The 25,526-nt window shown below is 44.7% G+C and overlaps 1 protein-coding gene across 1 annotated transcript in view; it reads right to left on the reverse strand.

Annotated features, from left to right (window-relative positions):
• Positions 1 to 1,677: 1,677 nt before the first annotated feature.
• LOC144104150 (methylosome protein WDR77-like) overlaps positions 1,678 to 25,526 on the reverse strand; it is a 99,392-nt gene continuing 75,543 nt past the window's right edge. Inside the window, exons 8-9 of the mRNA XM_077636992.1 lie at positions 17,640 to 17,717; positions 1,678 to 1,869 (exon numbers count right to left, since the gene is read on the reverse strand). Coding sequence (XP_077493118.1) covers positions 1,686 to 1,869; positions 17,640 to 17,717 — 262 coding nt within the window. The 3' untranslated portion in view covers positions 1,678 to 1,685. The remainder of the gene's footprint in view (positions 1,870 to 17,639; positions 17,718 to 25,526) is intronic.

The raw sequence follows: 25,526 nt of genomic DNA on the forward strand, positions 1-25,526 counted from the left end.
AGTAGATGATCATGTGTATCAATACGCCGATGACACGGTACATGTATCTTGTTCAACTAATTACTACGATGCACTAAGCTCATTACATAACAATGTAACCAGAGCCATGGACTGGTTTGCGACAAATCTAATCAGCATTAACCCTACTAAAACGAGACTTGTGTGCTTCCATAGATTGAAAAAAATTCTGCCAATGAAACCATTATTCTTACGCACATCTGACTGTAATACATGCACTTGTCAACCTGTTCAATATGCATCTTCTGTTAAATAGCTTGGGTTGTTTTTTGACAGTGATCGTTTATGGAATTCACATTTGTCCCACCTCTGTAATAAAATACGCGTGGTTTCCGGTACAATATCCGATGCTTTATGCCAGTATCTGTACGAAAAACAATTGTTCATACCTTAGTTTGCAGTATAATGCATTATGGTTTGACTGCACCCTCAGATGGAGCTCAAGAGTTAAGTCAATTTTACGTTCCTTGCTGTTGTCAATGGTATATGATTAATTGCCCTAAGAAAGGCACAGATGTGTTTAAACTTTTGAATATGCCCTCCTTTACGTCTCTTATGGTCAAAACTGTTACAATTAACCACTTTTGGAACAATGATTTTAAAACACTACACACAACAACCCATTGCCTAAGACCAAAGGATCAGTTCATAATCCCCAAACAAATTGTGGAAAACGAACGCAACAATATTATGTGCCCACAATATTTAACAAATTACCTGCGCCTGTTTGAAAAGCACACACTAAACAAGAGATAAAGAGACTGTCAAGAAGTACTTAATTTTTCTTTTCAGTCATCTTTATACTTTTTCTCTTTCACTGCAATCTTCAGTAACAACTTTCTGCATTTTCTTTTCTGACTGCCAGGCACTGTCAGTCAAGCCCTCTGAGGCTTTGGCAGTCCTGTTACGTGCATTGTGTTTTTGATTATGCAGAATAAATATTGTATTGTATTGTATATCCAATGCAGAGGTCAAGAGGCTGCAGCAATGGCCTGAGCCATCGGGAAATGAAATGCAGCTCGTGGCTTAAATTTTCGCCTGTTGGATACCGTTTGGACGGAAAGTTTCGGAATACTTCGGATAAGTTCGGCCTAGCTTCGTTCATGTCCAGCTTCAGTGTCACTGCGGTTTCCATACAACGTTACCCTTAATCTGCCAAGAATGGCAGCTGAACCATTTCACACTTTAAAAAAGAAACTGAACGGTAGTGACAGCACGAAAACAAGTGGCGAGCACTTTCTTTCCTCGTTCTCTGCCCGTGCTGCTTCCAACGTCCAACATTTCAACTGTCCTTCCTGCGCAGTGATGGGAGCGGCAGCAATGCTTGGCTGGCGTGAAGTTCAGTGAGGGGTAAATTAGATGTAAGGTGCGTCGACAGACGGCCACCTTGCTTGAACAGTGAAGTTCTTGCAGAACCCAACAGAATGTGGTTTAAACGTACAGCCCACCCGACCAGCGGCAGCATTCCGATAACAAATGTGATGCCCTTCGCTAAGAGTGCTATTCGGAGCTCCTGAAAACGTCTTCAATACACACCTTGCTGCCAAGGTTTGATTCCCCCACCTTGAAAGGGGGACTGAGACAGTTGCTGCGTCTCAAGTGCTGCGCATGTGCACGCGCTGTGACTTCAATCAATTCAGGCGAGAGAAAACGAGCAGCTTGATTAGTTAAGCGACCAGTGCAGCTTTATTTGCAGGCCCCTTCCCGTCCCCATGGCACGCCTCCGACGACAGGCCGACTGAGTGCTGGAGGACGCGGCCGTCCCACGCCGATGACAGCAGCCCGTTCGAGCCTTCACCGCCGCTCCAGCACAGGCCCCGCACGAAGTCGGTGTGCTCCTCACTGGTGTAGCTGCAAGGGTTTATACAAGGCACGCTGTTAAAGAGCTCACAAATTCTGTTCAATAGCACTAGCATGCAAATCTTGACACAAGGCTCCTCCACACACAGCAAGCTAAGGCACCGAGAACCCTCCCACTACTTCACCACAATTTCAGTGACACTCACGCTACATTTCATCAAGTGTTTAGGGGCCTACTCATCGAGCAGTTTTAACCTTCATATCTCTAAGAACACTACACTAAATGTAGCGAGGTTTACTGATTTTTTTCAGACACAATTAGACTTGCTTAATCCTGGTCAGACTCCTCGCTTGTAGGTTATCTAATCAAGTACCAATTCAAAATTCTTGCCTTCAAACTCCAAACAACACACACGTTTCACACTACAAATGCACCTGCCTCAATGATGTATAAGGTTTGAGGAAATCTCATTTGTCCGGAAAAGCAGCATCTGCCACAATACTTCTGCAAGACCAAGGTCAATATGCAAGTGCAAAGATTAGCTTTACCCATCCACAAACTTGACAGCCCTTTCTTGCACAAACACCACAGCTAAACTTCAGAATCGTCTTCTATATGAGATTACTTCCTTGCCATCCTTCCAGTGCTTCACTACACCACTGCAACAGCGCCCACTTCAATTTCTGTTAATTGCCCGTTGAACATTATTACTAGCCAAACTTACCCTGATTCTTTTCTGCTTTCTTAAGTAATGCCCACTGCACAGCCCTCAGTGAGGTTGGCCAGTGCATGAAGATTTGGTTTTCCCCGACTGCATTCCATGAGTGCTTGTTTGTCTCGTCTCTGCTGAAAGCCTCTAATTTTGCATTCACTGGACTTCCCACGCTTTCCTTGTTTTCATGTATTCGGACTGCTACCACAGATACTGCACACTGAATTTACTTGCATAATTTGCACACTTTTTTGATTAAGTTAAAGCCTCAAAAAGAAGGACACAAATGACACTAAGATTTTGCAAACACGTTCTAAAAACTCTACAAAGATCATAACGCGCAATATATACTGTATATATATACGCTGCAGAAGAACAGCACTATGGACAATGTGCCTTTTTTTCCTTCTATGTCCTGTGCCCTCAGAGCTATTTCTTCAGTAAACACATGCTGCACACTCGCACCCTTTGGTGGCCAAAAAACAGCTCTCCAAATATGTGATGCATAGCCCTTCCTGCCCCATGTTATGCAGTTCCTCGTGGAATGGCAGGACGGTACTTACACAGCTCAAAGCAATAAACATACAACGATACAATCACAAAGCCAGCAGTCAGAGGAAAATGCAGACTAGGCGATAAAATGGTGCCCTCACGAGTGGCCCGGCTGACTAGCGGCAAACGGCAGTTTCGGATCATAGCGAGCGCGAAGCTGTACGCAGTTCGAGAAAGCGACCACCAGTGCGAGCGAGCTGGGTAGACTGCACGCAGTTCGTTCCGTCATACCTCTGGCAGTCACACATGGCTATGCCGTTGTTCTCAAGCCTGCTTTGTGCACGCATGCTGGGGGTTCAGCGCAGCAGAGAGGATAAAATATGTGAGAAAAGATTTTTTTTTTTTTGCAAACCCGGGAAATAAATTAGCGGTGCGCAAATTATGCAAGTAACTACGGTAAGTTCATACGAAATCGGAAACCTGATTTGAAATCATGAGATATTAGTGTCAAAGTAGATATCAAGTGAAAACATTGTGGTCAAGAGGCTGGGCAAGAGTCGGATGCAGTGATGAGATTGGATTCTTACACGTTTTAACCACATCTAGGAATCCTGGCAAACGGTTTTTCCTCGCACCTCACCTCATTGTTTTTATTTGCTCTGTTATTTTTATTTATTTATTTAGAAAATACTGCAGGCCCTTCTGGGCCCTAGCAGGAGGGGCAATAAAATGCAACATGAATATACACAAAAACACTAAAGAAACTTCGAAACACAAAGCCAAAAAAGTGTGATGCCGTCAATCTTCCATTTCTTCAATGGATTCTATGTCATGTAGTGCTGTTGAAGGTAAAGCATTCCATTCAGTAATGGTGCGAGGGAAGAAGGAGTATATAAATAGGTTAGTTCTGGCGGAGAATGGAGTTAATGAATCAGAGTCTTGTTGGTCGTGGAGCAGAAAATGGCTTGACGTAGGGGTGCAGGCACATCGACAACTTGTTATGTTTGAGAAGGAAAAGAAATTTCAATCTGAGAATTTTACGTCTTACCTGCAATGTTTGAATTCCGGGTTCTCGCATTATGGCAGTAGATGAGTCGGTTGAATGGTATTTTGAAAAGAAGAATCGAATGGCCTTGCGCTGGATCATATCAGGTGCTTGAATGTTAGTTTAGTAAATGGGTCCCAGACAATGGAAGCGTATTTTAACTTGGGTCTGATTAATGATGAATAGGCTAAAAATTTCAAGTCTGCAGGAGCATTCTTCAGTTTGTGCTTGAGGACACAAAGTTTACGAAAACCCGATGCACATACGTTACTTATATGTTTGTTCCAGCTTAGATTATTAGCTATCGTCAGGCCAAGATATTTATATTCACTTACCCCCGAAAGTAAAAATGAAGGAAGGCCGTAGCGGTATAATATGCTGTTTTTCTTTTTTTTGGTTAATCCCGTAAAAGCGGTTTTCTGAGCTTTAAGTTCCATGCCCTACTGATTGCACCAATCCAAAATATTCTTTAGGTTTTAATTGAGTAATAGTTGGTCTTCATGACAAGTAGTACATTAAACAAAACACAGTCATCTGTAAACAGCCGGATTGGAACGGGATGAGTAACTACCTTCACATTGTCATTCACATATATTAAAAATAACAGGGGACCGAGGACGCTTCCTCGGGGGACACCAGAAGAGACAGGCAGGTTGTGTGAATAATGGTCATCAATAATAACAAACTGCTCTCGGTTAGATACGCAAGCTGAAACCCCGTTAACTATAAAGTTAGGAAGACCAACTTGTTTAAGCTTGTCAATTAATTTAGAATGGGAGACGAGGTCAAATGCTTTACTAAAATTCATAAAACTTATATCAACCTGGCCGAATTTATCAAGTAGAGACGCGAAGCTATGAACAGCCGATGTTAGCTGTGTTACAGTAGAATAGCCCCTCCTAAACCCGTTAGAAAGGATATTGTTGTTTTCAAGAAAGCCGATGATGTACTTGGCGATGATATGTTCCAATAATTTGCAACATGTTGAAGTGAGAGATATGCGACGATAATTTGATATGTTTTCCGAACAGGAACAGGAACAACACGTGCAGTTTTCCAATCTGAAGGAAGAATGACAGCTGATGAAAGTGGCGCGCGAAAAATGACAACCAGAAACTCTGAAAGCTTTTTGGCATACTGGCGCAAGAGAGCGTTCGGAATTTTATCAGGGCCTGGCGACACTTTAGTTTTCAGGTTTAGGAGCAATTCAACAATGCCAGGTCTTGATATCGTAATAGAAGGCATAGTGCAGGCCGTTTCAAAAGGACAATGTTCACCACTTGCATTAGCAAAGACACTGCGGAAGTAGCAGTTAAATTGCGAAGCAATATCATTTTTATCTGTGAGAGGCTTGCCATCGTGCATTATTCGGTCAATAGGCTTTTTTTCTTTTGACATAAGTGGTTCCAAAATTTTTCAGGTGAAGTTCGAATGAAATTAGGCAGTCTGTATTCAAAGTAATGGCGTTTAGCGGACCTCACAGCTGCATTAAGGGAGAGTTGAAAAGACTGAATAATGAAACGACTGGCGCTTCCACGTTTAAAACGTTTTACTTTTCTTTTCAATTGCAAGACTTAACGTGTGATCCAGGGAGAGACTTTGCGAGATTTTATTATTTTATTAGGGACAAAGTTTACAAGGCAGTGTAGTGTTTTAAACTTATTCCATACCTCATCAGTATTACTGCCTCAGAAACTGCTGAGGCAGAAATCTAAATAATCCAACACACTCTCATCTTTTGCATGCGAGAAGTCCTTTACATAGCACACTTTGGCCACAGGCTTTTTGCAAACAATATGGGTAGGGAAGGAACAATAGACCATATCATGATCGGAAATTCCCTGCTCAGTTGAAACATGGTAGTCACTTATACATCGGCTTACAAAGACAAGGTAAAGTATAGAAGTACAACCATGTACACATGTTGGCTGCCTCACTACTTGCTGCAAGTCACGTCTCAACATAATATTAAATATGTGCTCTTCGTGGGCAGCATGATCGGCATTGAGAAAGGGCTTGTCCCACTTAATTGATGGAAGGTTTAAATAACCAATTAATAAGATTCTGTTGCAATCAAAATCATTCATGAAATAAGACAGTTCACGTAGAAACCGCGGAAGAGAATTGGGGCTTTGTAAACTGCGATCACTAGAAAGGGCCGTCCCCAACAAGAAATTTTTAACGCGAGGCTTTCATGGTTTTCAATTTGAGTTAGGAAAGAAGTGTCGATGCCATGTTTTACGAGTGCGACAACACCGCCTCCTCTGGTAGATCTGTCCCGACGGAATACGCGGTAAAGGGGAGGGAAAACATCTTCATCATCAATTCCTTCGTGCAACAAGTCACTGTGACTACAACAACATGTGGCTGACACCCTAGAATCACGGATTCAAGATGATCGCTCTTATTTACCACGCTGCGCGCATTTATGTTTAAAAGCATGAGTTCCTTGATAAGCGATGACGCGAGTCACTCTTTACTCTGCTCATTTCGTATCTTGATTCTGCAATTGTTGGCCTCATTCCACGCGAAAATCTGCCCGTCCATTTTTAGTTTATCGTGCACCAGAAAGGGCTTCCTGCCTTGATCCCTATGGATTGTACTATCCCATAAGAGCTTTCTTATTCTGAGGGTGTCACGTGAATAGCCATTTTGTACAGAATGTTTGGTTCCTTTAAGCTTGCAGAAATTCCGCATTACTTCTTGTTTTTCATTAAAGTCCTGGAAGAACAATACGACTGATTGGTTTTTCCCATATCTGCCAATACGGTGGATTCTGGCGACTGAGTTGCCCCATGTCACACCAAGCTTCTCTTGAAAAACCTCAGAAATAACTTTCTCTCTAAGGACAGATTCCATTTCATGGCCGTCTTCTTGTACCCCAAACACAACTAAGCTGGAACGCCTACTTCTGTCCTCCAAGTCGATAATTTTTTCGCGTAGGAAGGTGACTGTTCTTCCCAAGTTTTCTACGCAGGCTCATTGGCCTCTTAACAGATCGAGCTGTTGGGTGAATTCGCGCAATATTTTTTCCATCTTCGCCTCATGCGTCCTTTATGCTGCTATTTCGTCTGTAAATTTTTGCTGTCCCAAAGTCAGTTGCTTCAACATCTCCGAAGTTGCGTGCTCATACTGTCAGAGTCTGTCTTGGGGCCAGGATTCAGTTCCATGTAGCCACAAAACATCAACTCGCACATTAGGTATATATCACATGCGATACGAATGCACTGTTGGGAGCAAGGCAGAACCAGGATACCACAACTATCACCTCTAAGTGAGGAATAATAGGCACCACCTGGGTTAGACTAAAGAAGGGTTTATAAGGCCACATGCTGCTGCCTGGTCTGTCGAGCCCACACAGTGTTGTCAGTGTCGGCTTCGCGTCTAGCCACAGATGTTCTTGACAGGCGTGTAGACATTCCATTCACGCAGTACTTTGGCAGCGATGTACTTAATGTGCTTGATCCCTACACAATAAGTCTTGAGAACGAGACTACATGTACTCGCTTGGGACCGGGGCGTGCTGGGACGACGTGGGAATCTGCGTGGGCATGGCCCTTAATTTGCAAAACTCTCAAAGTCAGCTTCTCTTTACAGCAGAAGGGGTGTTTACCATTCAGGCCAAACCTGTTTTAGGGGCAGATCGGGTGCAGCGCTGGAGAAGTGTATTGTCAAAAAATGGCGCGCCTTTAGTGCACGTGCTTCTGCCTTGTGTAGTTGCGGCGATAAAGGGATTAGGCGAAGCTCTGCCAAGACATTTATGCGCAGGTGAAATGCACCCTCAACCCGCTGCAATTGAGACGGAATGGTGAAACACAGCTTTGCCAGTCCTCAGCGCTGCACCGAACTCCTGCCCCTAGGACAGGCCGCGAAGCCGTGGTAGAAGTGTTTTTGCTATGCAGGTAACATGACTTACAAAGTTTTGGAACTGCTCTGCTAATACTGCACCGAATTATTGTCCTGCAGTGCGTCATGTGCTTGGTCGACAAACACCGTTCGTGGTAGAACACGTGCGCAATGTTTATGATATACACAGGACGTTACGGGAAAAAAGCCCATTTTTTCGCCGAAGGAAAAATAGGAAATAACTTATGCAGACACAAATCAACACGAGCTCGAAAAATGGTGTATGCAGTAACTTTGGCGATGAACAAGGCTACTCCTATTTGCGCTCATTAGTCAGTAGTGAGAGCTGATCATATTTTGCTGTTCATCGAGGAAAAATATTCATTTACAGATATTTGTATGCTTTGTTTATCCCGTCTCCGAAGATTGCAAACGATCGCATTGGCAATGAGGTTGTTTTTTACTCAATAAAGGAAACGAATACATATATGAGCCGCTCAGTTCTGCCGAATTCTTTCTGGAGGTTAGTGGTTGATTCAGTGGTGCCCTTTAAAAACATAATGCTATATGTTTGCACTGATTTATTTCTAGCGTGCTCAGGTGCAGTTTGGTTTAAAATTTTACTGTGTTTTTACGGCGAACGGAATGAACTGATTTCTAAAACAGACTCACTACGAAACCTTACGGAGACAGTTCTATTGAATTTGTTTTGAGTGCGAACGAAGTGATTGAGTTCATATAGCGAAAGCACAAAACAAGCTCTATAAAATTTGACTCATTATAAAGTCTTACGGAGGCAATTCTATTGAAATTGTTTTGACTCAGAACAGAGATAGTTCATATAGCGAAGGCACGAAACAAGCTCTATAAAATTAGACTCATTTTGAAGTCTTAGTGAGCATGTTCCATATAATCTGTTTTGACACAGAACAGAGAGTTCGTAAAGAAAAGGCACCAAACAAGCTCTATAAAATTCGCCTCATTACAAATCCTTACAAAGCCTACCACCTACTTCTACGGCGCACTCCGTAATGATATCTGAGAGATTATCGTTCATTGTATGAACATTAAGATCGTCTTCCTCAGTTAGAGCTGAATATCTGTTCTGCAGCGATATCCTGAATTCCTGTACTTTCCCTCTTACCACTAACTCGTTATTGGATTTCCTCTTCACCATCTTCTTCCGTTCCCTCTTCAAAGCTAAGCTAATTCAAGGCCTTACCATTCTGTAGTCGTTAAAGAGCAACTTCCCGTGGATGTCCACATCCTGAACGATGCCAGGTTGAGCGCATAGTATGAAGTCGATTTCATTTTTAGTCTCACTATAGAGGCTCTTCCTGGTCCACTTCCTGTTTTCTCGTTTGCGGAACCAGGTATTCATGATCCGTAAATTATTTCTATCTGCGAACTCTACTAATAGCTCTCCCCTGCTATTCCTAGAGCCTATCCCATAGTCGCCTACTGCCCGGTCGTCAGCCTGCTTCTTTCCCACCTTCGCGTTGAAGCCGCCCATCATCACAGTGTACTGTGATTTTGCTTTGTTAATTGCCGATTCCACATCTTCATAGAAGCTGTCAACAGTCTGGTCATCATGACTGGATGTAGGTGTGTAGGCCTGCACCACCTTCATCTTGTACCTCCTATTGAGCTTAACTACGATGGCTGCCACCCTCTCGTTAATGCTGTAGAGATCCTCTTTGTTGCCAGCTATATCTTAATTGATGAGGAATCGCACACCTAGTTCTTGTCTATCCGCTAATCCGCGATAGCCCAATATGTGCCCGCTCTTTAGCACTGTACACGCCTCAACTGTCCACGTAACTTCTCTAAGCCCTATGGCATCTGATTTAATGCCCGCTAGTTCTTCAAGCAGCTTTGCTAGGCTAGCCTCACTAGATAACATTCTAGGGGTAAACGTTGCCAGGTTCTGATTCCAATGGCGGCCTGTCCAGAGCCAGAAACTCTTAGCACCCTCCGCTGCGTCACAGGTCTGACCGCCGCCGTGGTCAGTTGCTCTGCAGCCGCTGGGGACTGAGGGCCTAGGGTTAATTGGTTTGTTCATAGAAGGTTGTGGCCAAGTACTACACCAGGGTGGCCGAATCCTGTTCTGGTGAGGGAGTGCGTTGTTGTTTCTGGTCAATGAGATCAGGCCGCACTCCAGGCCTGGTTATGCAATTCCACCGACACGCATTTTTTTTTTTTTTTCAGACCCGGTGGAGAATTGTGCGGCACCAGGATTCGAGCCCCGGTCCTCTTGCACACGAGGCGGATGCTCTACCTCTATGCCATCGCTGCAGCCATATCCAGCAGCATGCAATCTCTCAATCTGATGGTTAAGACAAACTCATTTTGTGCTGACATGACTTTTCTAGGGCAGAACGGCAGGCAAGGTGAACGATCGCTCTTTTTACCAACTTTGAATGTGCACTGTCATAGGGTAGAAACTGCTTGTTCATTCTGGTGGCCGCTTGTTCATTCAGGAGACAAGTCCGCTTCTACACTGACTGGCTGCGCGCTCTTGTCTATGAAGAAGAAGGTCCCTCCGTGGCAAACCGACGATTTTCAGAACTGAAAAAGATGGCTGCCAGTTCCACCAAATTTCTATGGCACCCTGCGAGGCCCAAGCTTCCATCTCGGAAGCGTGCCACCAGCAATGCAGCCAAGACCATCTTAGTGGAAGGCAATGTCAACATCCCTGGAAATATACAGAGCCTTCTGGAAAAGGGTCCGAAGTTCTCCTTTGAGCAACAGTGCGACAAATTGCTCGTAGCACAACTAACCAAGATAAAGGACGTGTTATCGGCGACGGAGTCGACAGCCTCATCTGCACTGTAAGTGAAGGTCCACCACAGAACCCTCCTTTAAAGAAAATCGTACACTACTCGAGAGACAGCGACATTATAGTCATCCAAGCCGACAAAGAAGGCGGCTTCGTTGTTATGCCAGTTGGAATGTATGAAGAAAAGGCTGTACAGGCGTTAACGAAGAACTTCAGGCTGATAGAGTTTTGTGAAAAAAGACAAAAGAAGGCTGCCAGGAAGCTTCTGAAGAAGGTACAGCTTGAATCAATGGCCAAAGACGTCAAGAAAGATCAAAATGGGTTCCTGCACGTTTTCTTCACAGGAAAAAAACCCGCAAGGTAGATTGTCCTCTTCGTGTCATCGTATCAGAGAAGGACAGCTGGCAGCGTACGGTAGGGGATTTTTTAAAGGAGCACCTGGACAAAGTTGTGGGACCGGATCCATTTTTAGTGCAGAACTCAAAAGTTCTCGATAGACATAGAGGACTTGTTCTTCCGCATGAAGCCTTGCTTGCAGCTGTCAAGCAGCAAGTAGAAGAATATGGTGAAATCAGCTTCCGCAATGCAGTTAGCATGTCCTTGGAACAATTCCTTAAACTTTTGAAATTTTACCTTGCCTCGACCGCAATCTGCCACAAAGGACAGTTTTACATTCAGAAAAGTGGCATTTGCATTGGTTCATCCGCTGCACCCGTTTTATGTAGTATTTTTCACTTCCTTTGACCAGCACTTGCAATGTTGTCTCTACAACCAACATATTGTGTGCATATTTAGATACATTGATGATTATCTCGTGATGGTAAACCTCTCTGCTAATTCTAGTCTGCCTGATTCAGTGAGTAGCATCCTCAATGTTTTCAAGTGTGAAGGGAAAGGTCTTCATTTCACGCATGAATTGCCTAAGGGTAACCAAATCCAGTTTCTGGATATCAATCTAGAATTTACGCCCTCACATATCTGTTGGTCCTACAACCCCAGAATGAACAAGCAGTTTCTACCCTATGACAGTGCACATTCAAAGTTGGTAAATAGAGCGAACGTTGCCTGCCGTTCCGCCCTAGAAAAGTCATGTCAGCACAAAATGAGTTGAAGTCTTATCTGTCAGATTGATAGATTGTATGCTGCTGGGTATCTGCGGCAACTGATAGCCTCTGTTTGCGAAAGCTTGCTACAGAGGATGAAGAATACGAACCGAACTGCCAAGCGAATGAAAAACAAAAACCTGTGTGTGTCATGCCTTACGTGCACCGAGTGTCACACAATTTAAAGAAAGTTTCAGGAAGATACGGCGTCCAACTCGTGTTTTTGGCGCCGTGTAAGCTCGCTAAAGTGTGTGGAATCATGAACAGAGATGATAGACACCAAAGATGTACCTTAAATCACAGCCCTGAGTACACGGAATGAGCCAGAGAAGTTATCTATCAGGTTCCATTGTCCTGTGGAAAGATGTACATCGGCCGAACTGGACGATGTTTCAATGAGAGAGTGGCTGAACACGTTCGCAATCTGTCTACCAACTCAGGTGGCAATTTAGCTTTACACTGTAAGAAGTGCAAAAAAAGTGATTGCCATTCGTTTGTCGAAAGCACAAACTTCCTCGCTACAGCTTGAACCAAAACAGAAAGGGAAACAATTGAGGCCTTCTTAATCGCAAAGAATGCGAACAATTGAGTGTGCACATCGTCCATTCTGCTTTCGAATAAAGAAATCTCGTTTTTAGAAAGTAGCGCTATAAATTGACCTTTCTAACCCTGCACCTTTACTCTTGTTACTTGTTGTTTCCACCCTTCATAGAATTTAGCCTGTTTTAGCCTTTGTCATTTTTGCGTCGCCCTTACCTTTGTTTATTGTTGTTTCCATAATTCACTCTCGGTTTCATGGTTTCAGCCTTGTTGTTAACCTTGTTTTGTATCATTCATATGGTTTCGCTTTTATGCTTTTCTGCTTACTTTTTAGTGCTCGCACCTTCATCTTTTACTGTTGTTACTGTTGGTTCCACATCACATCCCTTTTGCTTAGTAAGTTTTCGCTCGTAATACGTGGTTCGGCCGTTTCTGTATTTCATTCTCTTTGAATTCTTAGTTTCACCGGCAGGTTTTTTTTACCATCCTCTTTCCTTTTATCTAGGCATCAAGGGTGTTTAGGCATGCACACACTTGTGGTTTTTTAGAACTCATATTTTCTAGCGCTTAGTGAACACAAGGGACAAGAACACAAATACACAGGACGTACGCTAGTCTTCAACTGTCGTTTAATCGAAAAAACATTCAATATAAGACATCTCAAATGCTGATATTCACACACGCGCAGTAGCAACGCCACGTTTCAAGAACAACAATTCTTTTTTTGATAGATAAACAGATGGGGTGCTGACACATTTTGAACCTTCTTTATCAATGCACATAGCTTCGAAAATTTCCCGTTCCGATTGCGTTTTTAGTGTTCCTAGAATGCTTGTTTCATGCAAGATTGGTGTGCAGGGTACAGGGTCAGGGTCGCCAGGGTACCGTTCGATGAGACAGCGTTTGCAGTGCACCGCGAGATTCCCCCCCGCCGATATGGATTCTGTCGCCAAGCGGTGCTCTCTCAGCCTTTCATTAACGCATCTTCCTGATTGCCCGATATAAGCTTTGCACAAGAGAGCGGGATTTTATAGACAACACCCATTTTGCATGGTACGAACTTCCTTTGGTGGTTCTTAGTGCATATTGGCTTCCTTGCCTCGCTGTTCACGAGTGGGCACAAGCGCACTAGTTTCTTTGGGGCAGTCAAAACAAGATCGACGCCACACTTTTTCGCCACCTTTTTTAGACGGTGCGACATGTTGTGAACATACGGCATAGCCACAAGCTGAGTCCGCCGCTGGGGATCGTCATGGTTATGTTGCTTCCCAGTTCTCACTTCCTTCAGCAGCTTTTCCGCAACAGATGTCAGAGTTTCCTCTGGAAACCCGGCGTTCTCTAGGCGAAGCTTTTGCAGTCTCACACTTTCTGTGATGCAATGCTCGCACGACTTATTGAGAGCAGCGCGGAAGGCATTCATGGCAAAAAGCTTTCAATTGACATGCCAGTAGAATTCTGAAATGACAAAGGGTTTCCACTTTCAATACAGTCGCGCAACGCAATCAAGATTTCCCCCCTGCGGCATCGAGTAAAAAAGCTCTTTTACATCTACTGAAAAGGCAAAATTAACGTGCCTAGAATCTTCGTGGTTCTTAAAATAGTCCACTACTTCATTAGAATTACTAACCAGAAACGGGTCCTCAATTTTCAAGAGACTTAATTTCTCTTGCAAGAATCTAGAAAGGACGCCTTGCCATGACCCTTTCTCTGTTACAATTGTCCTCAGTGGCACATCCGCCTTATGTGTTTTCGCGGAGAAGAAAACGCTTAATCCCACTTCCTTACTGGCACCTATCTTTTTGCCTAAATTATCCAGTCCCTTCTCTTTACATAACCTTAATGCCTGTTTTTTCGCTTTCTGGCTGGACACCATCGGAGCTACAAAGTTCTTACTTAATGCCATTTTTACCTTTTCATTGTACGAAGTGTTTGACATGACCACAAATCCTCCCTCCTTATCCGCTACTAAAAGCTTCAGACTGTTAGGTCTTAGATACTGAATAGCATCTTTGATGGGTTCACTCACACTTTTCTGAGTTCCTTTTTGCCTCATAAGGCAATCGAGGCCTTCGGAAATGCACCATCCCTTGTCATCGTCCTGTGCTTTGCTGGAAATCCTTTTCACTACTGACAGTTGCTCGACAGAAGTCATCTTGGGCTCCGTGCAGAACTTGGGACCGTAGTTAAGAACCTTTTCCACTTCCTTGGGTACCGACGTACCGAGGCACAACACTTGCCCTTGCTGGCATCCCTTCTTTTGTTGGCATCTCTTCCATTCACACAGTTGTGATACACATTTTCCCCAAAGGTACTCCGTCTTAGTAGATGCTTCACGGTTCCACGATTTGAATACATCTTCTCTTACCCCGGGGTATAAATCCTTTGTTGTCGCTTGCAATCGTAGTATACCCTGCAGGTGACGTACTTGCCTCCACAGTTCCCCTCGCATGATCTTCATAATCCTAACAGCATGTCTTGTAGAAGCAGTTGCCGGGTTGAAGAAGGAAGAAACCTCCGGAAGGATAATCCGATTCTTAAGCGCAAACGAGCACATTCTTGCGAGCACATTCTGGATCGACTAAACTGTTAAACTTATCTGCTGTGCTGGATCCTGGCTGTGTCATGTGGTTGTTTGGTGCGTATAAAAGGAATGCTCAAAGCATTTTTCGAATAAAAGTTGGAAGTCCGCGCTCTGTGTGTGTACGTGTTTCTTGTCTTTGTCCCTGTTTCTTTCGTGCAGTTTAATCATGAACGAGTTTAATCATGAATCGACGTAACACTGGAATAGCTACTTACAATCTTAATAATATCCCTCTTGAAACTGTGTCTTCGTATAAGTACCTTGGTGTGCACATAACTTCTAATCCTTCTTGGAATCTGCACGTGGAATTTATTACTAAGAATGCTAACAGCATGTAGGGGTACCTGCACAGAAACTTCTCCCTTTCTTCTACTTCAATAATATTGCTCCTTTATAAAACACCTGTTCGGCCTAAATTGGAATATGCAGCATCTATCTGGGACCCTGACCTGACCCTGGCTTCTTTCACTCCGCAGAAAAATTTCGCGCTTATGCCTATTTCATAAGATCTATTACTACAATCCTGTCCTTAAGAGCCGGCTACTAACTGCCCCTACATGCGTTTCAGGCCGCACTGATCATCTTCGCAAAGTAGGTGTTCCATCATGCCACACTAAACACGCTTTTTCTTCTTTTGTCCCCGACACTTCTGACAGCTGGAATCGCCTTCCCAGGCACATTGTCGATATTTCTAATTGTTCTTTTAAGGCTGTCCTATGTTATCTTTATTTGTGGATTTTAGTCAGGTTTATTTTGCATTCGTTTTCGTTGTCTTATAGCTGTCTGCCGGAAATGTTCTCTTTTTTTGGGAATTGTTGCTTTTTCCTCTTTGCCTTCTCTTGCCTTATTTTGTGTTATGTTTTGTTCATTTTTCGCCGCGTTTTCATTTCTTCTATTTTATTTTTCTGCTGCACTGCATCTGACCTAATGTATGTCCTTCCCACTCCCCTCTTTAATTCCTTCGGGCCCTGAGGGTATATGAATGAATAAATAAATAAATCCTTTTCTTAGAAAACATAGCGCAAAAAGGACACGGACGACACAGAAGTGGACAGGACAGGCGCTAACTTGCAACTTTATATTTCGAAAAGCCACCACGTCTAATATATAGGAGCCGATCACCACCATCAAGCGATGAGCATGCGCAAAGAAGAGCACAATCAGGATTACAGCGTGTGAAAATAAGCAAAAAATTACGATAAAATAACAAAATGAAAGCACGGTGCCGGGGAACACTGAAAGAAAGAGACATCGTGTACCGAAACTTACTGCAAAAAGCGCTTTACAAGCTTGTCAATGTTAAGAACCAAACAGATAACGCGGCAAAAAGGGAGATAAACAGATCGACTAAAAGATGAGGGGAGTGTACAAGGCTCCACACTGAGACAAGCACGTGGTGAAGAAAGACAGAATGACAATGGGGAAACAACATTGATGGGTCATGGCAATGGAAGTAAAAGATAGCAGAAATTTAGGCCAAAAACAGATAAGGGCTGTGATACTATACATAATCAAATGAAAAAAAATATTGAAAAAGTTTGAAACAAGGAAACAATGAAAATATATGTATATGAAAAATACAGAAGGACCTAAACAGAAAAAGGATAAAACTAGAAGTATAAAAACACGAGTGTAGAGGGCTCCACGCTAAAACAACGAGGGGGGGGGGGGGGGGCAAATATGAGAAAGGAAATAACAACTGAAGTAAAAGTCAATAATATGCCAAGGAATAGAAGCAGCAGGAAAAACCCAAAGGAGAAGCGGAACCGTTCCAGTTCACAACACCATAAATATTTTTTGACACATGGTTCACACCTACAGATAGCCATCAAGGAATTCGACTTCACTGTCCAGTAATTGAATAGAAGGTGCGCTGACGCACTTTTTCCCAGCTTTTCTTATAAAATACGCCTCCATGGCCTGTCCTGTCCACTTCTGTGTCGTCCGTGTCCTTTTTGCGCTATGTTTTCTAAGAACTGTTACCAACTAGCCCAAACCAAGCTACTGTTAAATAAATCCTTGTTGTGTGCCAGAAGTATTAAATATATTCGCTTCGAAATTGTTCAAAGATACTGTGTGTCCAATTAGAACTAAAAACCCCTATTCGCACACGCCTAGGTATGACACAAGTGGTTCAGGCAGGGTTAATTAAAGGCCACAGAGAGAGGCCAGCAGTGGGCTCTGCTCAGATAATAAAGACTCCTTCAACAATCGACGAGTAACCCTTGAAGTCCTACCTTCATAAACCGTGCTCTGCATCTGTCAACTATGCCATTGTTAAGACCGGTGCACTGAGCGTCTATGGGCACCCAGTTGCAGACAGCAGTCAATGGTCCATAGAGCAGAATCCTTCAACGGCAGTAGGCCTACCGTATGCCTACAGGTATGAGCTTCAATTGAAACCTCACAACTTACTTTCTAGAAGTAAAAGAAAAAACTATCACCAGTCAAACTGTGTCCACGGCAGGACAAAGGCCTCTCCCATATCCTTGTCCTGTGCCAGCTAAGGCCACAAACTTTCTAACCTCCGCTGTCCTCTTATGCTGGCCTTCTCATGGAATCCACAACATACCAAGTAGGGAAAAAAAAAAAAGACCACACAGTAGTTCCACAGCCACACTATTTTGCCCAAAAGGTGACACCTCCATCACATTACGAAATGAAATGCTTGGCCACACATGAATTCTGCCAGTCTCCCTAGAAAGGCTGATGAAAGACTCACATGATATGGTCCTCTGCCTTGGTCACATCAGCCACCCGCACAACGGCATCGTCTGCACATATCGCCAGCAAACTCGGCCTGCATTATGAACCAGCAATAGGAGACAAAAATATGTGAGGACACGATATTAGGCACTCAATGCTCGAAGGCCTTTGCGCACTGAAACCAACAAACTCCCCACACGTTTAATTAACGATGTTCCTGGCAGCAGCAGTGACCAGGCAGAATTTATTTCTACATACTGCATCAAAAGTAACACAAAAGGGTGCTGCTGCATTGTTATGCTTGGAAGCAATTGCCACTGCTCTTAAGCAGAGGTCAGAGCAGAGTGTTGCTGGCGCTTTGAGAGAGACGGAACGTGAAGGAAAAGGACGCCGCACTGAGACTGCGAAAGGCATCCCCTCAGGTACAGAATTATTTCCATGTTTGCTTCGAAATCTCAAGTTCTCACTGTGAGAGCTTCCCAACTGCATGGGTGTTGCTCTGACATGAGTGAAAATTTAAATGCAATAGCACTGAACCGCCTTTTCGGGAGAAACTGTCTACTCCCACCGCCCACGGTTGGCAGCAGGTGAAATCCGGCAGAGCAGGGAAAAATGGCTCATTCATGGTGTACCACTAGAGCGCACATTGATGCGCTGCGGTCCGATGTGGGGGAGCCTGGATGCTGCGCTCCACACCTGCCGTAGGTGGCTTTCCCGGCGTCTCTTTGTTGGTGCAAAGACCACTGGCCCATCCCCGGAGAAGCACACCAATCACACTAACAGCCGGCTGCTTTGAATGAACACTTGGTGCCACAAACAAAAATGTCCAGTTAGACAGCAGCAAGGAATTTGCTCCTAGAGCAAACAAGGCCAGCTGCCTCGTGTTCCTGCCAGGACACAAAGTTGAATCCGACCAAATGGAAGCTCACTGTACGTCTCCATGGCTATCCAGCACAGAGTTCCCCCTGCTCCCGCATTCACGCTAGAGGAGAAGTCCAAGAGGGATGTCACTGTTGCCAGCCGACAGGGGTTCAGGGTGTGCCGAGGAGAACGAGTCTGCACTGGGTTCTGCAACTAGTTTCCTCAAAGTGCTTCGCCGTCTTGTAAGACTCACATAAGGCCTTGGCCCCCTTTTCACGGCCACGCCTGTTGCGGCCCAATGGGCAAGATCATCCTTGTTCAGTTCTGAACCAGTTTTGCTGGTGCTGAGCACTCTTCCGCCCGCCACCTTGGTTCCCGATTCGAGATGCCTTACAGCCTGTCTTCTCCAAGTGAGAGCTTCCTCGGTACGGAGCATGTCTTGGCCACAAACACATGTGCTGACGACGTAGGCCGAGAAAGGTCTATTTCCTCTAAGTACTTGGTGTTCTCATATAACTCACAAGGTGTTGGCCCCCACCCCACCACGAAGTTGGCAGGCGCATGAAGAAATGAACACCAATCAGCAGCAGGCGCAATTTGCGGCCACGTGTGGGGAGTGGGCTGGTGCCGGTTTGCTGCTCATCGACAGCCACCTTCGGCCGCCTTGCGCAGGGTGGGGATGCCGGTTCTGCACGTTCACATAGCAGCTGCTCAAGGCACCAAGAGCGATGTGACGGAGCCGTGCAGCAAAAATGCAACCACCTTGTAGCATGCCTGATATCTCATTTGATTCACCTGTATTTATGGTGCCATGCTTTGGTTTCGATTTTAAGGCGACCCCCCCCCCCCCCCCCCCCCCCCACTTTGGATTTTCAAATTTTGAAAAATAGGTCGACTTACAATCGTGTAAACATGGTATTTAATATACAGTCGAGTCCACTTATAACGATATTCAAATGCCAGAAAAATTCCATTGTTATAAATGGGTTGCGCAAAGAGGGGTCATGGACGGCAAGTGACATGCGAGCTCCGCCGAGGCATCGATTTGGTGGCTCCGAAAAGGGCCATGTAAAAAATATGAGAAGGTGGCTGCGGCCGCCTCTCACCTTGAGAAATTCCAAAGAAACAATGGGGTGAAATTGCCGCAAGCATCTCGCCACCAGGGTGTCTACCAAGATGACATTTCCAAATTCCCTGAGTTTCCCAGTTCCCTGAGTGCATTTGTAAAATTCCCCGAGTGACACAGTACTTCGTTTTATGCGAAAACAAGCTGACACAAAGTGGCCTGATGGTATCACTCTCCACTAAGCATGTTAAAAAATAAAAACAACGATTTAATCCTATTTGAAAAGTAAGCAGCAGTGTTTATTTTCTTAAATTAAAAAAAAATGGGGGGAGATTAGAAAAATGCATAACAAATCGAATATCTTCGAAAAAATGCTAAAACGAACTGTGAATCGAAATGAACAATTTCAGATACGAACTAAAAGGAAGATGTATGCGGAAACAAATATTTTCAAATGTGAGATATTTCTATCTACTGATAGTAAATGTAATGGTGTGGGACCTGAACTTTAGCGTCACAAGTGCGATTCTCTCTCAACAAGTCTCTTGAGACGAACTGCAGGTCGCTGGATTCACAAAGTTCTTGTTTGATGTCACGGAGAAATTTTATATTTACATTTGACCCATCCATTGAGATCTGAAGACTGAAGAATTTTTGATCAGGAGAGCCCATCTGTGGAAGTTTTAAAAGCGGATACCAATTCTCCCGCCCGCATGCGCCCCAGAAAGCATGACATCAGGTAGTGCGTTTTCCTGCTTTGCTCTGCATTCGACCCAATGTGAACCAACACGTCAATTTGATCTTTTTGTGCAACTTTGTTCAATGATTCTTCAAACGCAACGACGAGGTGGGAGGCTTGGCTTACTTCCGACCTGAGGTTTTCCTTGAAGAAACTTGCGAGGCCATAGACAATAGTATATCCTACCTTGTCTTTGCCAAGCTGCATTTTCTTGGCTGTAGCTGATGATGGAAACATAAAAGGGAACAGAGAAGCCGACGCCGCAGCAGCACGGAGTGATGCGTGCGTCATAACAGCGTTGAGGCACCACATCACTTCAGCATTTATGACCACTAAGTCACGCTGAAAGATATCCTTTGCTGTATGATGGGGTTGGACGTCCGTCGCAGTAGTTGAAGCACTTGAAGGATGCGCAGAAACTGACGGCACTTGCCAGGCATTGGTCACAACGGTGGTCGGCAGTGTCAAAAATGGGGCTACAGAGGGTGTCCCGGCATTGGTCACAACGGTGGCCAGCGGTGTCAAAAATGAGGCTACAGATGGTTTCCCGGTTCCGGTAATGGCCAGTCGGTGCTTCTTACTTTAAGCGTGACTTGTCACCGCTCTTCTTCCCATGTTGCTGAGCGAAAACTTCTGTCTGCACAGCGCACAGTATGCTGCGTACGGGTTACTTTCGACGGGCCTAATCCAGGCTACAAACTCGCAATGTTTCGCATTCGCCCAGTCCTGGACGAAAGTACACTTGAAGGCCGTCATGCTCGACACGTCGCACACAGCTTGCCTGCGGCACCACAGCAGTCATTAAAACTAAGTTGGTTCAAAACGGCACAGCTAAGTACGGACAGAATTCGTTGCTTTGCTAGCGTCGGCAGATCGCGAAAAGGCGCCTAACTATTTCCCTTTCTCCCAAAGCTGCGCCGCCTGCATTGCGTGCATGCACCCCCTGCGGCAGAAATGCTTCCATCAAGGAGATGCGCAGGGAGGACGAGTTCATTTGGGGCCATCGCAAGTTCTCACTAGGTCTTGGTTCTCACAATGTTTTCTGCCGCCTTGGGGGAGCTGTCCACTCGGAAACACAGGAAAACAAGGGGAGGCCGCTGGCCGTCGAATAGCGCACGTGCGAACTGCAGGAAGCGCGCGCTCTGCTGTCGGCCACAGCGCCGGGTAAGCGTGGGAAAGTGTCCGCTTTCGACGTAGTACGCTTCGAAATTGGAAGCGCTGCTGGCGCCGCAAAGCTTTTTGCCGCCTTACTGGGATGCTCCACTTGACAGCACAATGTTGGAGGCCAGCGGTCGCTGAGGAGAGGACGTGTAACGCCGCACTGGGCAATCCGTGCAATGCCCGTCCGCATTGTTTACACGAGGCAGCATTATCGCGATTTTTGTTCCTTTTATGTGGAACTGCAGCTAATTTTTCCTGATATCAGCACAAATCCCAAGTTTTCCCTGAGTTTTTCCAGATTATCTAAATTCCTTGAGAATTCCCAGTCTTCCCGGTTTTCCCGGTTGGTAGACACCCTGGCCACGTACTTCTCACTGGTTTGCACGAGAAAACCCCATGTCTGTCAGCTTTGCTTGCCTCACGCGAAGCTTGCCGACATCCTTCTGGACGTCTGTTTTTGCAGCGCAGATCCGATGAAAAAGGTTTCCAGCTTATTTTAAGCAGAAGCGTGCTATCGCCGAGGCCCTTGGCATAGACAAGTTGTCTGAGGCTCTCTGTGTAGCTCATTGCTACAAGCGCGCTTATGGGTTCTGGCTCCAAAGTTTCATCTTCATCTGATTCCTCCATGCCACTCTCGTCCCGCACTTCAGAAACAATGCCCTCGTCTGTGCACGGTTCCGTGGTTTCGGCATCGTTATCGACAGAAATAAATCATTCCAACCAATGTCATGACCCCCCATGTCGCAGCCGTCGACGCGCTGCCACAAATCGCCGCCGGGCTGGTCATCTTCCGAAGCATAAGGCACTGTGTCGATGAAGCCGGCCTTGCGGAAGCAGTTCCGCACGCCAGTGGCCGTCACCTCCGCCTAGGCCGCTTTTGTCATCTCTACCGCCGAATATAATGGAAATGGGCACGGTGTTCCCGTCTGCCATCCTGAATTACAACCAGGGCCCAAGATTTGAATGAAGCCACCGAAACGTCCGCACCGCAACAAAAGCGCGATGGGGTAGACGTGCAACGTACACAGGCGGCAATCAAGCCAATCAGGCTAAAGATACAAACGCAAGCGCCAGCGGAGAGACCAATGAGAGGCGTCCATGCAGAAAGCCTGCTTCACGGAGTGCGGTCTCCGCTATCGGCACTGGCGGCGGCGCGGTTGATCGCGAAGGCCATGCGCGGATTTGCAAGAGAGTGAGGAGAAGGCAGCGGTGTTGTGAGGAGGGCTGGGAGAGAGGTCTTGGAAGGCATGTCGGCAGGGAAAGGGTAGCTCGCTTGAGAGTGGCACGTAACGGGGCAGGCAGTTCACCTGTGATGAGGCTCGGGAAAACATACCTCGCGCCGGGCGCACAAAGGGGTCGGAGGCAGGTTATCTCGCATTGCAGCGCCGGGTCTACGCCGTCCGTTCGCTGTAACCGATCAGCAGGGCTTAAGGACGTTCGTTACACGTGTGATTTATATGTCAAAATATAGATTGAAACAATGTAAACAATGTAAATTTTGACGGTTGCGCAGGTGTTGTTCGTTACAAGCAAAAGTTCGTCTTAGGTGGGACCGTTGTATGTGAACTCGACTGTATTGCTAGAAGTAGGCTCGACTGTAATAAGTGTAGACAGGCTATACAAATTTCGTTTATTACAATCAGTTAATTTTTGTCCACTGAAGTTATAAACCTGTTAGCATCTTTGGCATCTTTAGAGCGACGAAATATTAATGTGGAAACAAGAAATACTCATGCTTGGGCTCTTCCTTGTTTCCGTACGTTTTATAAACACCAGTCGCAAAACCAAAACCCACCAACAACACTCAACAAATATAGATATACAGAGGGCATGAACAGAAAGCAATTATATTCTCATTTTGTGTACCTATGATCTATGTATTTGGCTTCTTCTTGCACGGCATACTATTTTCATTGTTCTACAAGGGTTACTTATAGTTGATTGCTGGTTAAATTATTAGAAATTACCACTGTTCTAATCTATCGCGTTCACTGTCATGTTCTTGTTTTAATATTGTTTAGTAGTGAGAAGTCCAGTGCTTTCATTATGCTGCTGCCATGTAAGTAGTCTTTTCTGCCTTGTCAAGCTTCTTGTGTAGCTTTTAACCCGAGACCATGCAGTTATTCCTGAAAAATAAAGGTGTATTTTACTGTAAATCAAGTTAGCTTGGTGTGAGGAAGCTCAATGCAGTAATGAGCTCATCAAAATCGCCTTATCAGCTAGTCCCGTTATTCCCAGATTTAGATATTGTCACTACGGATGCTTTGGACAAGGGTTTGGGTGTGTGCTTAAAAGGTAATGGTGAAGAAATGTGCACAGCTGCATTCGCATTGTGTGCGTTGGCCTCAGTAGAGTGGAGGCATTTAGTGGGTGAGCGAGAAGCCTTGGCATGTCTGTTTGCATGGGAGCGCTGGCATGTCTACGTCGAGAAGAAAGAACAGTGCATTCAAATCAATCAACAGGGATCATTAGTATGGCTGGTAGTTTTTCTCGTCTTTATGAATGACATCATCAGTCACATACGAGTCAAAATCAAGCTTTTTGCAGATGACTGCATTGTATATCACGAAATGCGCAATTCAAATGGTCAGACACTTTTAAATACTTGGCTATCTGCGATAAAAACTTGGTGCTCGAAATTCTCAGAAAGTCTGCTGCAATGACTACCACACGCAAAAAGAATTCCTTAACATTTACTAACAGCATTAACAACCACTGCTTACCTGGCGTATCCAGTTACAAGTACATGGGTGTAATTACGTCAAATCTCCAGTAACATGTAACACACATTTATAATAAAGCAAATAAAGAAACCTCGTTCTTTTTTAAGGGGAACGTTAAAAACGCTTCACCCAAAATTAAAATCTTGGCTTACAAAACATTCATCCGGCCCATTTTCAAATATGCTGCGGTTGTTTGGGATCCACATACAGAACTAACATCACTAAACTTGAGAAAGTAGAAACAAAATCAGCCAGGTTCATTTTTAACTCACACAGCTGGTACATATCCCCATCAAATCTTCCATCAGCAGCAGAACTCAAAAGTCTCTCATCAAGGCGCTACCGAGACTGACTGAAATTTTCTATTTACTCTATAACAGTCAATTAGGAATAGATAAAACAGTACACATTCTACCGGCTAACCACCTCGCTGCGCACACTTGTATCACACCAAAAAGACGAGATATTTTTCATGCTGGACCAATGCTTTTAAGAATTCTTTTTTCCCGCGCACGGTTTCCGAATGGAACGCATTACCCGCCAACATTGTCGACTGCCCAACGGCTTCACCCTTCCTCTGCCATAAGCCACGACTTCATGTCCAACCTCTCCCTGTGGAACCATTGCGATGGAAACTGCTTTCTGTGCTGTTTATTTTGCAGTTTATTCTTCAGTGTCTCATACCTTGTTTGCTTTTCGTTCTTACCGTGTTAAATGCCCCCTCCTGCCTAAAGCCTCGTAACAAGGCTGGCAGTATTTGAAGATAAAAATAAACGAAGTAAAGTCAGACCTGTACCCATCAGGAAACAATTGAACAGCCGGCAGCACTGGGGATGGAAGCACCTACCGGAGGTGCTAGAAGTTCATGCTGAGGTCTTACTGTGGGGCACCCAAGTGTGTGAGAGCATGATGAAGATGAAGAAGCCCCAGCCATGCTCAACACTACGCTGGAAAGCACCATCCATAAAGAGCGGGTCAACCTGAGATGCCACGCTCTTCAACAATGCAAATAAAAAGAGAGCATGGTGACCATGTTTTGGTGTAGGCACCAGCTCATACAACAGGACTATTCAACATCTTTCGTGAATGAATTTATGGGAAGACGCGCATCTTGAAATGAACATTTTTATTATTAAATACAGCACGCTGAAGTTAGGTGTGCATACGTTTCTTTTTCCTGTTTTCAAAAATATAATTAGTTTCAGTATATTTCAACTAGTTCCCATATTACAGCAAATTAGCATAATTATCATAATTAGTTATATTCTTACAGGTAGTTAAGTCTCTATCGACATTATTTGCTTTCGATTGAAATGGGGCTGTAGCCAAAGACCTGCTATCTGGAGCTATGCT

Source organism: Amblyomma americanum, chromosome 9 (assembly GCF_052857255.1).
Source record: "Amblyomma americanum isolate KBUSLIRL-KWMA chromosome 9, ASM5285725v1, whole genome shotgun sequence".
In the NCBI taxonomy this organism is placed as follows: domain Eukaryota; kingdom Metazoa; phylum Arthropoda; class Arachnida; order Ixodida; family Ixodidae; genus Amblyomma; species Amblyomma americanum.